This window comes from Lonchura striata, chromosome 14, assembly GCF_050655825.1.
Source record: "Lonchura striata isolate lonStrDom1 chromosome 14, ASM5065582v1, whole genome shotgun sequence".
Taxonomy (NCBI): Eukaryota; Metazoa; Chordata; class Aves; order Passeriformes; family Estrildidae; genus Lonchura; species Lonchura striata.
The window spans coordinates 391,298-406,004 of record NC_140716.1 but is presented as its reverse complement, the minus strand read 5'-3'; the positions used below and the strand labels follow the sequence as shown (position 1 = coordinate 406,004).

Here is a 14,707-nt window from a genome sequence, read left to right as displayed (position 1 = left end):
CCGCCCCGCCCCGGCCCGGCCCCGCCCCGCCCCGCCCCGGGCCCGCCCCGCCCCGCCCCGGGCCCGCTCCGCCCCGCCCCGGCCCGGCCCGCCCCGCCCCGCCCCGCCCTCACCCGACGGAAGGACGGGCGGCGTGTGGGGGCGGAAGGCGGCGGGCCGCGCCCCGCGCAGCGCGGAGTCCGGGGTCCCGAGTGCCCAGGTTCCCAGCGGGGGCCGGTAGACACAAGGTACGTCCTGCGGCCCCTTCGTCCTGGTGTCAGGACCGGCTCCTTCTCGTTACTTGCGCTTGGCGTGCGTTTGTGTGGTCTGTGTTTTCCTCCGCGCCGGTTCTGGGAAGGGCGGAAGGTCTGTGCTCTCTCCGGAGCTGCCGGCCGTATGTCCCTGGCCCCGTCCCGTGCGGCGGCTCCGGCTGGAACCCGCGGCCAGAATCGCTTCTCTTTCCTTGCGGCTGTTAAACGCGAGTTTTACAGAGTTTTACGCAGAAAGGTGTAGTTCTCCGAAGCGCTGTTCCTGCCGGACGTGCTGCCCGTGGGCGCAGCAGCCGCGCATGTCCCGGGCCCGCGTTGGCGAGCGGAGCCGCTCCCGGCCGGGCCAGCCCGGGCTCGGGCTGCGCCCCCGTGAGCCCTGCGGAGCTTCGGGCCGGTTCTTGCTGAGCACCCGGAACGGAGCGGTTTTTCCTCACAAGGCATTACGCTCTGTACGGATTTCTTGTCAAGGTTTGATGCAGAATCTATTGGTGAAACTTCTGCTTTGCTGTGTATCGCTTGTCTCGTTTTATTCAGCGTCTATAGTCAGTGATTTAAACTCTATAGAGAGTAAGACAAGTTGCGCATCAGTTTTAAAAAGAGGCAGTTTTAAACAGGGAATGATGCTTCATCTGTACACTTGCAGCAACGGTGCATTAAGCACTCTTGTTTAATATGACCTCTTGATTTGGGCAGGAGTTACTCTTTGCACATAACAATTTTGCAGATTATAGCTGTTAATGGAATGTGACCCTAATTTCCTTAGAAGACCAGACCAAAAGTTACTACCGTTTTTCTTGATAGTGAATATTTCTAATAATATAGTATTTTTTTCAAGAAACAGAAAGGTTAAGTGATCAAAGTATGTAGCTTGTGCCAGTGGCTATGTAGATCTGCTTCTAACACCAACAGAGATTTCTTTCCTAGTTTGAGGAAGTGACTTATATCTTTACAATTTACTTTTCTCAAATTTATCAGAGTTACTAGGTTGGCTGCAATTTTAGGATTGTCTATTTGTGTTACATACTTTTTTTTAAGATTGGTATTTCATTGTCTGGTATAATGAAAAACTTAAGAGGTAACAGGCAGAAGAGCTGTGGGTATTTTAAAACTTTCTCCTTTTGCAGTTTTATTAAAGTTCTGGCTTAATTCCATTTTCATCCACATGTGCAGATCCATTTTTCCATGAGAAGATGGTTTTGGTCTGCCATCTGCTTAACATGCTTACGTGGTTTAGGATTCTTCGCCAAAATTCTAAGTGTTCCAAGAGTTTCTTGGAACGCCAGTCATGTGGCAATATTACCTAACAGTGGAAAGTAAATGCTTTCTCTCTTGAGAATTCCAGGAAAAAGGGAAATGAAGGATTTTGTTTTGAATGCCAGAGCAGTTGGCCCTTTTCTTCTGAGCAACAGCAAAGGTGCTTGTGTTCTTTAAAAAAAAAAATGTATTACTGTGCTTAGCCACATTTCATGTCTTCTCAGAATATGAAAAAAATTCAGCTCTTGAGTAATAGTTTTCTCAAGCTCTTATGAGAAATTTGTCTTTCAAGTTTGTTCTTTATTACTAGATGAGCAGTAGCTGCCCCAGAGAAGGTCACAGAAGAGTTGCCATTTTGATCTTCTATTTTGACTAACAATGTCTGTGACATTCACATTCTCTGGACAGAGACATAATTCTGTCTCTCAGGAGAAGCACAGAGAGAAGAGAAAACAATCATCTCTGCTCCTTTGTTTTCCCCATGTGGAATATGGTATGGAGATCTTTACCTGCAGTGATTGCTGGGTTGGATTCTGGTGAAAGTTGTTTGGGTTCAGTGACCAATGGGATCCAGCTGTGGCTCTCAGCAGAGAGTCACAAGTTTGTAGTTAAATAGGTGAGTAAAAAATAAGTATGTAGAATAGTATAGTATCTCTTTAAATTGTGTATTAATGTAATATATATAGTTTTAATAAAGCTATCCTTCAGCCTTCTGATCTGGAGCCAGACATCATCATTTCTTCCCTGAGTCAGGGTCCGCTACATTTTTACTATAAATGTCCTTATCCCTTAACTTCTAAGATGGATATTTTCAGACAGACTGACTCACCTCTGTCAGACATGTGTAATGTAATTCTGCTGCATGGTTGGTTTGGGGAAGAGAGTATTGAACCACCATCCACAAATACCTTTCAGTGGTCTTTTCTACTTCATAATCTGACCAATCTTATGCAGAACACCATTCACCTGCTGAAGGAGTCTTCTCTCCTCTCCTTGAAATAAAAACTAGTGTACTACCTGGGAACCCTACAGGTATAAACAGAACAGCTGAAACTTGCAGGCAGCAAGAATACTCTGTCCAGATATGAAAGTTAGAAAATTCCAAAAGCATGAGAGGAAGGAACCAAAGGGTTGTGTCGCTGCTGAACAAATTTTATCCCTCTTTATACTGAAAGTAAAGCCAAAAGCATATTAGCATGACTTCACTTACAAATTTACCAGACTTTTAAATGCATCATATCCATTTGTAGTGATATGAAAGCCGGTAGCCTTGTCTTACACATTAAGTAACTATATTGGTAAAACATCTTGGGGACACTTGCTATTTTTAAGTCTGAAATTAATTATTTCATCTGTTTTCAATTTACCTAGACAGTTTTGCTATGCTTAGGGACATAAAAGCTGCATTATTTTCCTTCTCCAAAGTTGTTCTGGTTATATCATGATTAGGTATGTGTTTTACAACTTTTAAATAATTAATATTTTAATGAATCTGCAATCTTTTGGAGCAGTGCTCAGAGTTCTTTGCTAAAATTTCTTTTTAAAGAGGTGATACTCAGATTATCAAGGTACTGGTGATAAGACTTGGAGAAAACATTTTAGATTAAACACTTCATTCATAAATTCTTTTACTTATCTGAGTGGAATCACAGGGCTTTGGTGACAATGTCACTGATTTTGGTCTAGTGCTTGCCCTTTTTTGCCCTTTACATATTAGCAACCTTTCTTTTCTAGTAGCTAAAGAGAGTAGCTCCACTGCCAATGACAGTTCTGTATCCTCTGTAATTAAAATTTTGCAGAAAAGTTTTCTAGCTCATTTGTGTTCTCCTTATTCTTCTACATATCATGTTTCATGAGGTAATTTTAGGGGCCAAAGGTGGGAAACAGGTACAGCAGGGAGTCTGAATTCTAACATCTAGCAGAGTGGTAGGAAAAATTACACCTTTACCTTAACTGAGACAAGGATGTCACCTTATTGTGTTTCCTGTTGGCAGAATTGCAGCACAGTTTTTCCTGCTGAACCTGACCATTGTCAATAATGGCAAGACTCCGAAGAGCTGCACCATATCCCCTGTGGATCCTTTTCTTTTCATATGCAACAAATGAAGGTATGTTTGTCAATAATATAAATTATTATGGTGAAATTTTTCTTGATAGCATTTTTCCATGACCACTAGGTAACGCTGTTACCACTAATGAACTACTATAAAATTTGTAACTTCAAATGTCAGAAGTATCCCTGTACTAGAAAAAAATCTTGTATTTTTTTTTTTTAATCTCTACATTGACCTTTTCTATCTGGACAAGAAAAACTAGGAATTTGCAGAAAGGAGAAGCAGGTTTGGAAAGCCAGCTCCTGATTCCCCAGTATCTGATCTGCACTGGACGCCTGCCTGTGAGCCAGGTGGCAGCTGTGCAGGAAGCTCCGGCATGCCCTGGCTGCTGCGGTTTGCTGCAGAGCTGCTGCCGGGCTGCGCTATCCGCAGGCTGCAGAGTGACTACCTGGAAAGCACGGCTTGCTGAGTGCCTGCCTGCTTGCCTGGACCAGGGCAGATTGGGCAGGCCTGTCTGTGGGACACAGCAGCTCTGACTTGCCCTGCCAGGGGCAGATAGGGCACGGATGGATCTCTTGCGTGTCCCTCTCCACCGTTCTGCCGGCCTGCAGACGCATCGAGGCTGAGTGCTGCTGGTTCCTTAAGGGTTAATTCATGAAGCTCATTTGGCAGAAGCTGACTTCCTATACCCATAAACATGGGTTGTTTTCATTGCATCTTTTATGATGTTTGATTAAAAATACTAATGAGATATATATATAGTAATGGTTTTCAATATTGAGTTTTTATTTTCTGGAAAATGAATCTCACTCTTTGCTTTCTGTATTTTTTTTAACTAGTTCCACAGTAGTCTATAATTTCTTAATCTCATTTTGTTTTATAAAACAAACAAAAATAGTTAAAAAGCAATTTAAAGTACTCTATCTCTAAAAAAGAAGGTTTATTAGCTACTGTCTTACATAGGATGAAATAGTGCAATTTGAATTAATGAGAAGGATCAAGGTTTGCAAGAACACATTGACAGAATTGTCTGGTCTAGGTAATCCCACCTTTTCATTTCCCTAAATGATCTTTATCAAAGTTTAATTTCATTGTGTTTTGTTTGGGTTTGTTTGCCTAGTTAACTATGCATTTTAAGTTTGTTCAGCATTGTGTACTCTTTGAGGATTAAAAAAGAAATTCAGTATTTAAATTCTCTCTTTTGACTATACAAAGTAAAAACAAACCCTTTACTGTATATGGTTTCAAAAGGAAATTCTCAAATATCTGAGCTTTTTGAAAAAAATACGGTGTACCAGAGATGAAAAAGTGAGAAGGTAACAGAAAAAGAGCAGAGAATATAAATTAGAGTTCTGAAAAGACATGACAGCACTGAATGGCAAAATAAAGTAAAACTGTTAGTCATCATAGCTTAACACAACAGGAAGAGCTTCATTTAATTGAAATATTCTTAAAAGTGCAAGATGGTTAACAGATTAAAAATAATGTCATGCATCTTTAAGGGCCTTAACTTGATAGTACTTCTGTTAAAAGTACATTTTAAAGTGAGAAAAGGAAACTATCAATAAAATTACAAATGACAACCAAATATAGACAACATCAACAGGGTAATGATTATTGTGAAATAAAAAGCAGTATGACTGTTAAAGTGTTGCGGGAGTTTGACTTGCTGTTTTTTTGATGAGTGTTAAAGAATTGGGTATCATGCAGAAAAAAAAGGAACCTGGTACTGCCATCCAGAAAGGACATAACGGCAATAATTCTTACCTGCAGGTTAAATATTTAGCCTTAGTAAATAAACCAAAACATTTTTAAAGTATTTGAACACTAATGAAACCATGAATCACAGTCAGTTCTAGGTTTATAAGCAGTCAATATACCAGACAACTTAGAATCCAAATTTTATAGATCCCATTGTGCTGTATATCATATCCACTAAAAGGTATCTGACGATCACATTTTACATTTGCAGATCCTGTACTGTATCAGAGTATGCAGAAGTTGGATCATAGTAAATAACACAAGTGGACTATAGAAAAATAGAAATGCAGGGAAGATAAAATGAAATTTGGTACTTTCAGCAAAAAAGGTGTGGGAGGAATACTCTGAAATTTAGGGACCTGTTGGAAGGAATAAGCCTGTGAAGCAGAAGTGGCTGAAGGACAAAGACCTTGCAGGATGTGAATAATTGGCAAATGAGTCTTGAATTTGCAATGTAAATGGCCAAGTTCACAAAATTTGGTCTTGTATAATTGCTGCAGAAAACGTTCTAGCGGGATCCCTTTGGAAATTCTCAGATAATCTTAATAGGATTCAGAAAAACAGGTATTTTAATTTTTTTACAGGAGATTGACATGTAAAGCAGAAAAGAATTTATATTTGTACAGGTTGTGCAAGAAAAGGGAGATACTGTTATTATTTATCTGTAAAAAAGAAGTCAAACATCAGAAAAGGCAAATAATTGTATTGCATGATAAAAGTATTAACTATTTCTAGCTATTTTCTTATGGTCGCATTCCAGGGTCCAGTATCAGGTTTGGCACACTGTTAGTCCAAATAACATGGCCTTACTGTCACCTAGCTTCTTCTTTTCTGTTCTGTGTATCACTCTTGTGGAGTACATTGAAATAAAGGAAAGTGAGGCTGGAAGGGGTACTGAGGATTGTGGATTCTCTTTCCACTTCCAGTTCTACCAAAGATATTGGATTCTATTTCCACTTCCAGTTTTATCAAAGATATTTTGACCAGTATATTCTATTTTTTGGTAAAATACTGCCAGTGAAAATAGTTATAAACTTGAACACTGGAGTGCAGAGACTCTGGGCTTTTGTGTACCTCCTCGGAGCCTGGCTCAGTATGACTCCATCTCTCCTCAGTCTTGAATGCTCTCATAACAATGATGAGAAGACAGAAGTACTGAGTGAAATGAAGTAAAGGTATATACAAAGAAAGACTGTGGCAGAGAGATCTTCTAGGCACTGGGGAGCTGCTCTGGGAACATGCTCCCCCATGCATTTGGGAAGCTTAGAACCTTTTGCCTTAGTTGTAGGTAAGACGTGAGTCATGACTGTAAGTTGTTGTCCTGGTCTGACTCTGTTAATTGTCTGCATTTTTGGGTTTTGAAGCTTTTGTATTTAACAGGTGGGATGGTGCTGTTTTGTAATTTAATGCTGATGTGTTTTAAACAGAGTTATTGCAATTGGATTTTCTGTTCTTGGAAGTCTATATTGGCTGAAATGTTCTATCTCAGTATTACTACTGCAGACTCTTCCCGTCCAAGACCTTAGACATTGTCTCCAGAAAGGTGAAGACAGTCTGAGTGCCCCTCTTTCCATTTACCCAGACACAAAAAATAAGTGTTTTCACTTAATTTGTAGAGGTGTGGTAGCTCTGTTTAGATGGAAAAGTTAGTATTTCTGCTTAATCCAATATAGTTTTCTGATTCTCTTGCTTCTCATTGTATGCTGTTTTCCCCTAGTTTTGGCTGCAGGACACATACAAGAATTTGCATGCTTCACTGACTATGACAAAGAGCTGGTTTGTCGCTGGAAGGTGCCTGCACAAACCAATTGCTCCAAAGAATTTGTGCTCTGCTACAGCAAGGAAACTTCTTCTGTTTCGTAAGTGTTTAATAAGATGTTGCACTGCCATTGTTAGAGTTTCATATATCCTATAGCCACTGTTGGCTTTAATTCCCTCCCTCTACCATGGGTGTCTGGGACAAAATGTACTTTGGATTATTCCTCTTAAAGTAAAATGGATTATTTCCTTTTAAGTAAAATGGGTTTTTGCAATTAACAGCACCCTCAGTCCAGTGGTCTACTCTTCTGTAGAACTTTCTGCTCTCTTAGGACAGAGGAGGGATCAAGTCCTACTGGTAGGAGTGGTAGGGCTCTTAGAAGTTTACAGAACCTTAACTTTGTGCAAAATTTTACCTTCTTCATGAGAAATCTTTCTTGGTTCACTGGTCTATAGAATGTGTGAAAGATGCTTTCCACTGAAGGCCAGGTGATTGTTTCTCCATACAGTGTAGCTCCATGTTCAGGTACAGACTGTTGTCCCTGTTCTAAGCAGGGCCAGTCATCATCTCTTACACAAGAAGATGCATCTGGGTTCTTCTGTCCCTTGCTGCATGATTTCACCACACCAACATTCAAATAACCTTGCTGATACACGGCAGTAAACCTGTTCCTCTACTAACAAGATGTTAGTATGTTCCTTTAGAAGCTGAAGTGTGACAAAGTGTTGTATTTGGGATCAATCCTTGACCTTTCTGTCAGGTTTTTAGTGTGATACAGATATCCAGGGGGTGGCTGGGGAGGGTGGGTTGTTTGGGGATCTCTGTTTTGTTTTGGAAACATTTCTGGGAACTGACTTGTCTCAGTTCTGATTAGTTACACATGTTGGGAAACTTGATCATCTTTTCAATCAATAGTGTGTCACATTCTCTTAACCATCACATAATTTTGTGCCTATTTTTTTAGAAACACGTGTGTTCCTGAGAATGAAAAAGACAGTTTAAGGTGCACTTGTACAATATATCCAGAATATTTTGTATTAGGCCTCACGTATATTCTAGCCCTACAGTTCAATGGCACTGAATCATGGAATTACAGTGTAACACCAGCCCTTGTTGGTAAGAACTTGTTTACTTTGTCACTGTCACATCTGTTTCCAGGCTTTGCAATCCTGGCTAACTTCTCATTCATATCCCCAGAACAGTTTTTGCTTGTTAGAGGTGCCAAATGTCATGGTAGCTTAAATGCAAAATCCATTTGTTTTAGAAACCTGATTCTGGATTAGATTCTTAAGGAATTAATGTAAGTAATGGGGAAGCAGGGAGTGATTGTTCCTCTAGCTGTACCCTCTCAGTTGCAAGCCAGAAGGAGTTTGGAGACTCAGATTATCTTTAGTGCATTTTACTTGTGGCTTACAAGATGAAGAGGCATCATGCTACTTTCAGTTTCTAGAAATAAACTACGCTATCCCTACTGAAATTCTTCCCATTCCTGTCTCTGTCATACTCTGATTTTTCATGCTAGTTGAACCATGTCACATCAGCAGAAGATTTTTTTACGGTAATTGATGTTGGATTTTAACATAAAAAAAGTTGAAGAGACTGCTCCTAAACAGGACAGAGTGTAGACACAGTTTGTCTCTGCCTAGACCCCCAGTTTGGTCAGAACAGTGTGCTTGTTGGTAACACCTGTCACCTTAAACACTCAGAGAAACCATTTTCATACCTTAGGCAGGCCAAAGAGCTGGTTCTCTTCAGAATATTTGATTGATGCTGCTGCTTATCTGCCAAGTAAGCAGAAGTCCACATTGATTTTCAAGAGACAGGGAGCCAGGACAGCTTGGCTGTGATGTTGGAGCTCTGTGTCCACCCAGCCTCACAGCTGCTTCTGTCAAGGCACAGTTGTTCCTGCTTCTCCAGGCTGAAAGCTGCATCCTGTGCACCAAAAGACCGTGCTTGCAATTGGTTCAGCCAGCTTGAGGAATCAGTGCTTAATAAATACCCTCGAGTTGCTCAGGTTTGGCCTCTCTATTCTTGTGCTACAGCATAGTGAAAAAGGCTAAGTGTATTGACTGCGATGATATTCTGATCTCTGGTGAATGCTTCTCTCTATCAGTGCTCTCCCATTACCCTGTTCTGTATTTTTTAACACACAGTTAAGCCGAGATCCCCCAAAAATCTTGCCATTGAGAAAGCTGAAAATGGTAATTTCAATCTGAGTTGGGAGGAGAGCTACTCTCATCCATCCTTTCTCTCTGGACAGCCAGTCATCTATGAAGTGAAATACTGGAGGAAGCAGCACCCAACAGAGGTAAGAGACACCCAGACTCTTCATTTTCTGTCTCTGGAGCTTTAAGGTTTAAAAAGTCCTCTTGAAAGTCACTTCATTAATATAAGGGCCAGCCAGAGCACAGTGATCCTGATTACACACAGTTCACTTTGCCACAGTTCACTTTGCCCCCAAGATGGTTCAGCTGGGTGTCAAAGAATTGAAACTCTTCTGACTGCCACCCCAAAATGGTCTGCTGCTTGCAATAGACAAGACAGAGATCGAAAATTCAATGCTTCTATTCCCTGAACTTCATTTGCCCCTTGACATCAAGAATCTGGAGGTTGATGACTCTGTGGGGCAGGTGAGTTCTGAATAATCCAGCAATTCTGGGCTGGGCTGCTTCTGGTAGCAGAAGAACATGCATGTGGCGGGTAAAAAATGCCACCTGCTGATGACATGAATTGCAGTATCATACATAGTCATTCATTTGTTCATTTGTGAAAGGTCACTGAAACACATAACGCTATTGGTATGTAGTTGCTGTCACTAACCCTTCACCCTGTAAAGAAATCAGAGAACTTTCTCACTTTCTTTTCAGATTTCTGTAAAAGCAATTAACTACCAGGCAAACAGCTTTGAGATTGCTGCAAGCTCCTTGAAGAGAGGCTATGATTACGTTGCAAGTCTCAGGTGTAACTATGTGGACTACCCAGCCTACTGGAGTGAATGGAGTGAAGAAGTTGAATTTCACTATGGTAATAGTGTCAGAAGTATCAGCTTTGTAAAAGGATGGTATATAGTCTTGCATACTCTGCTGCTCTCTTGGAGGAGAGTTATGGACTCATCATCATTTTGAATGTAATGTGAATACATCAATAAAGGCTTTCAAAGATACTAAACATAGGGAAATCTTTGGGAAACTAAGGAAGAGAAGACCAAGGGAGGTTGGATTGCTTAGCCTTGTGAAAAAGAGGCTGAAAGAAATCTGTTTATTCTCTATAAATGTTTCATGAAATAGACAGCAGGGAAGTTGAAGAGGTGTTTGAGCTAAACAGCAACATTGATGTGAGAGCAAGTGAGTATAAATGAAATATATATAAATGCTGCAAATAAAGCAGTATTTTAATAGAGGTAGGAGGGTTTATAAAAACCCCTGAAGAGCAGCAGAGAGAACAAGAAACAGCTGCACTACAGTGACAATGATAATGCCATTTTAGGTGCTGTGTGATAGCCCTTGTCCCTGAGGGGTGACAGTGCACACTGGCTCTCCCAGCTCCTGCCACACCCAGTGGCTGAGCACACTACCTGTGCCAGGTCTCTGACACACTGCACACCATTGCTGCTGGCAGCTGTGGGAGTCTGTTGTTAACATGCTGGAAGCTTTATTTTACATCCACTAAAAGAGCATTTTTTTGAGTTGCAGAAGAGCAGCAAACAATTTGGTATTATCAGTACTTGCATTTTCATGCACATTCACATGTAAACATTTGCTTGTTTAACAGATTACCAGGTGAAGGCTGAAGACATTCTGCAGATGGCTGTGCCCACATCCTGTGTACTGATCATGGCAGGATTCATCATTTGTTACTTCTGTTTCACCAAGTAGGTATCCTGCTTGTTACAGAGTATAGAGTAACAGTTTATACACATATCAGTATTGCTATTGGTTAGACAAATCTCTGGAGGCACAGAAATCTAATATTTTGGGTTTTCTCAGCACCTTTATCTAGCTGTCTATGAGCAGAGATTCTATAAACACAAGTCAGTTTTATAAACTCTGTCATTTTCTGAATGGTTTTATTAATCTTACTAGAATAGGCTTATTGCAGTAGGGGTTGTCAGGGATTATCAGACCCTGGTCTTTGCTGGAGTTCAAGTAATGTTGGCTAAATACCTTTATTTCTTTCAAAAATTTTTAAATGGTAATGTTAAATTTTTAAATGGCAATGAGATCCTATTTCACACATCCTTCTAAACATGATTAGAAGAACAGATGACTGTCGTTGTGCAGAGCAGTCACATACCAAACATACAAATGTCTTTGCACTGGTTTAATGAAAATCAGGAGATGCCCAAAATGAACACTTGCTGTTGCTGATGCCCAAGTACAATCAAAACAAGTAATTTTCATTCTTCCCTTGCAGAATGAAGAAAGAATGGTGGGATCAAATCCCAAATCCAGGAAAGAGCCAATTGGTTGTAAAAAATGTCAAGGTAATTTAAAAGCTTTGCAAAAAATACCTTTTCCTGATCATCAGAAGTAGAACATAATAGTAAATTCTATTGTCTGTCTAGTATAATGGATGCTAAATACAGTCATATGTGTCCTCAATCTCATTTGTATCTTTATTAGTTTTCAGTTTTGTGCTACTTTGATGAAATTAAGTTCCCATTCCAGGACTTAAAGCAAAGTCATCTGGAACGACAAATGTAAGTAAGATTGAAAAAAAAAAAATCACTCTGCTTTACAGCATAAAATTATTTCCTGTACCATAAACAATAACTGTCCTCTCCTTTTGACTTCCAGAAACAGAAGTTGCAAGAACTGCCTGGCTCAAAGTTTGGCAAGCCAAAACTTCAAGGGAAAAGATAACATCAGAAATGTTGAGAAATCTTGCAGTTGCCACAGCAAGTCTGAAGAGTGGTTGCCAAAAGGCAGCTGTGCAGTTTTAACCCCTGACACAATACCAGTTGAAGAGTGTATAGAAATTTGTGTATGTTTAACAGACAGTGAAACTGAGAGCCAAGAAGAAACTAGCAACCAGATCACCATGCTTGAGCCTTGTGAGAGCAGCATTGGTGTTTTCAGAGAGCACCCTGAACACAATGAGTTACTAGCTGGCATGTTTGATGCACTCCTGGCAAATGAAAATAGCATGCAAGACAATAAAGGCCCAAACATACCCACAGCAGAGTGGAAAACCTTAGAGAGCATTGGGTCAGAAAATCCATCACAGCAAAATCCAAAAGAAAGTGCAGCCCAGAGTCCACAATCGTGTGATATTTCTCATACAGCTCCCCTTTTCACCAAAACTTCTCAAGATGACTACAATTGTAGTACAGCCAGCAAAGAGTCAGAACTATCAGAAGAATCCTTTGAATCTGGCTATCGGAGCTCCAGCATAAATTCTGCTTCTCTGGATGCAAGAGATCATCAACAAATGGTTCATCAAAGCCTTTTTCTATGTAGTTCTGCAAGTGATCTTGACTCTTGTGTCCTGATCCAGGAGTCTACAAATAAATCATTGTTTGGAACCAAAACAGACAGAATAGACAGCCCTGCATACAAGGGTTTTGATACCCTTGTATCTGCATCCATGGGATTCTGTGGTTCTGCCTACAAGAGCTGTGACACCCTTTTGTCTCCATCCCTGGAACCCTGTGGCTCTGCCTACAAGAGCTTTAATATGCTTCTGTCTGCATGCAAGGAACCAAGCAGCTCTGCATACAAGAGCTTCAGTGCCCTCATGTCTCAGTCAATGGCTGACAGTAGCCGGACTCTGGGCTTGGAAAGCGTGCCTTCCTCACTGCCTGTGAGACAGTTGTCAGAGACACCTGGATGCAGCTGCGGAGATCAAAGTGCTCAGCCTGCTAGCAATCAGATGTGTTGTAACAACTACAGATCTCCCAGCACTGAGCTTGATTTTCCAAACACCTGTTCAGAACATTCTGATTTTCTGTCTTTCTCCACACATGCAAATGAAGGTGCTTCAGCTTTTCTTTCAGAGGAAGAAATGTGTAAGCAAGTAATATATCAAAATGTTCAAAGGAAAGCAAATATAATTTCTTGCCCCACTGCACCTCAGTCATCTGGCTATCAGCCTTTTGGTAGTGTAGGTAAATGTAATTGTCTATACTGGGACAGTGACAATGAGGTTATGTCTACATCACTATACGAATCCTTCATTAATCTGTGCAACAACCTGAGGGAAGCACCTCCCGATACTGCAATCTATGAATTGGACCCAAGGATAAAGGACAGTGTGTGTTTGACTGTTCAGGGTTCTGACTGCACCATTGTCCCAGGTTTAGCATCTAGTGAAAATGACACACAGACTAGTGATGGCAGCCCTTGTATCAACAGCGCTTATGATCTGAATGGTGATAGCAATGAGGAAAATACCAGGAGAGATGAACAGCTGTTGCATTTGTTAGAAATGAAATGTCAAGACTTAAACAGCAGAGCACTTAAACAGCAGAGAAAGAGCTAGAAAGGCAACAAAATGGAAAAGCTTTAACCCTACTGGTAAAGTAATGCAAGGGGGTGATGATAACAGGCTAAAATACTGACTTCCACTGCCGCTCACACAACCACTTGAAGGAACTTGAAGATGCAAGGGGAAGTGAAGAGGTGCTGAAGCATGCAAATGGGGGCAGGGGGTGTGACTCAGCAATCAGCTTACCAGCATCACTGGATGGTATTGGTAGCCCAACTTAGCCAGAAAAACTGCAGAGCTCCTGGAGCTCCATGGCTCAGACAAGGTGCTAGCCTGTCATTTTGTGAGTAACTCCTATCCTTCCGACTCTCACACCATTCACAGTGAGGACTCCAGACTGACACTTGCAGTTAAAAAAAAAAGACCAATGGAACTGTTAATGGGAAACAGCAGGAAGAATAAGGAAAAAATGAAACTTTTGTGCAAACCCTTTCCCAAGAGGACAACTGCTATATGGAGGTAGCCTAGCCAAGACTGAACTAGTCTTTGGAAATAAACTGTATGGCAAGTTGAATTCTTGCTTGTTATTTCAATCTTGACTGAAGTGAGGGCTGCTATAGGTCACCCATGATTCATTGGGTTGTGTCATTTACGCCTGCCTGGAATTGGCAGCTGGGACATGGTGGAGACCCCTGGGCACAGTTGGGTTTGGAACCCAACAGTGGCAGCCACAGCTCTACAGAGACAAAGTCAAAGCTGCTGTCTCCAGCTGTGAGAAATCTCTAAAAGGGAGCAGCAGCTGCAGGAAGCAGGAGTTCTTAGTACAGCTCTTGTGGTTATTGCCCTGGCTATGTGTTGCTTGGGAAGCACAAAGGTTATGTGGAATGTGCTGACATACCTGAAAGTGGGATATAGGTCAGGTCCAAAAGGAAGGTGTGTGATTTATCACACAGCTTCCAGAGCTTACTTCTTTTGGGGTGGGGGATGTTGTCTTGTGTGCTTAGCCCTGGCATGGGGTGTATGTTTCTATACCTGCGCAATCAAGACCTGAAATAAAGATTACCATAATTTTCACTTACACAGTGCTATTATTGGTGATTGATTAGTTTTTTATCTTGTAGAAACAAGAAGTTACTTCAGCAGCTGTAAAAGGAGTCAGGGATTTCTAAGCAGTGTTTCTTCCCAGGATTATCCAGTGTGTGGTC

The 14,707-nt window shown here is 41.1% G+C and overlaps 1 protein-coding gene across 1 annotated transcript; it reads left to right on the top strand.

Moving 5' to 3' along the window:
- Positions 1-115: 115 nt before the first annotated feature.
- Positions 116-14,580, top strand: IL4R (interleukin 4 receptor). Its single transcript, XM_021543830.4, is given in 14 exon segments — positions 116-227; positions 3,497-3,610; positions 7,035-7,176; positions 8,041-8,192; positions 9,230-9,384; positions 9,944-10,100; positions 10,848-10,947; positions 11,490-11,559; positions 11,699-11,775; positions 11,873-13,532; positions 13,534-13,626; positions 13,628-13,774; positions 13,777-13,980; positions 13,983-14,580. Coding segments are annotated over 13 exon segments (3,075 nt in total). The 5' UTR covers positions 116-227; positions 3,497-3,540; the 3' UTR covers positions 14,031-14,580.
- The last annotated feature ends 127 nt before the right edge of the window (positions 14,581-14,707 follow it).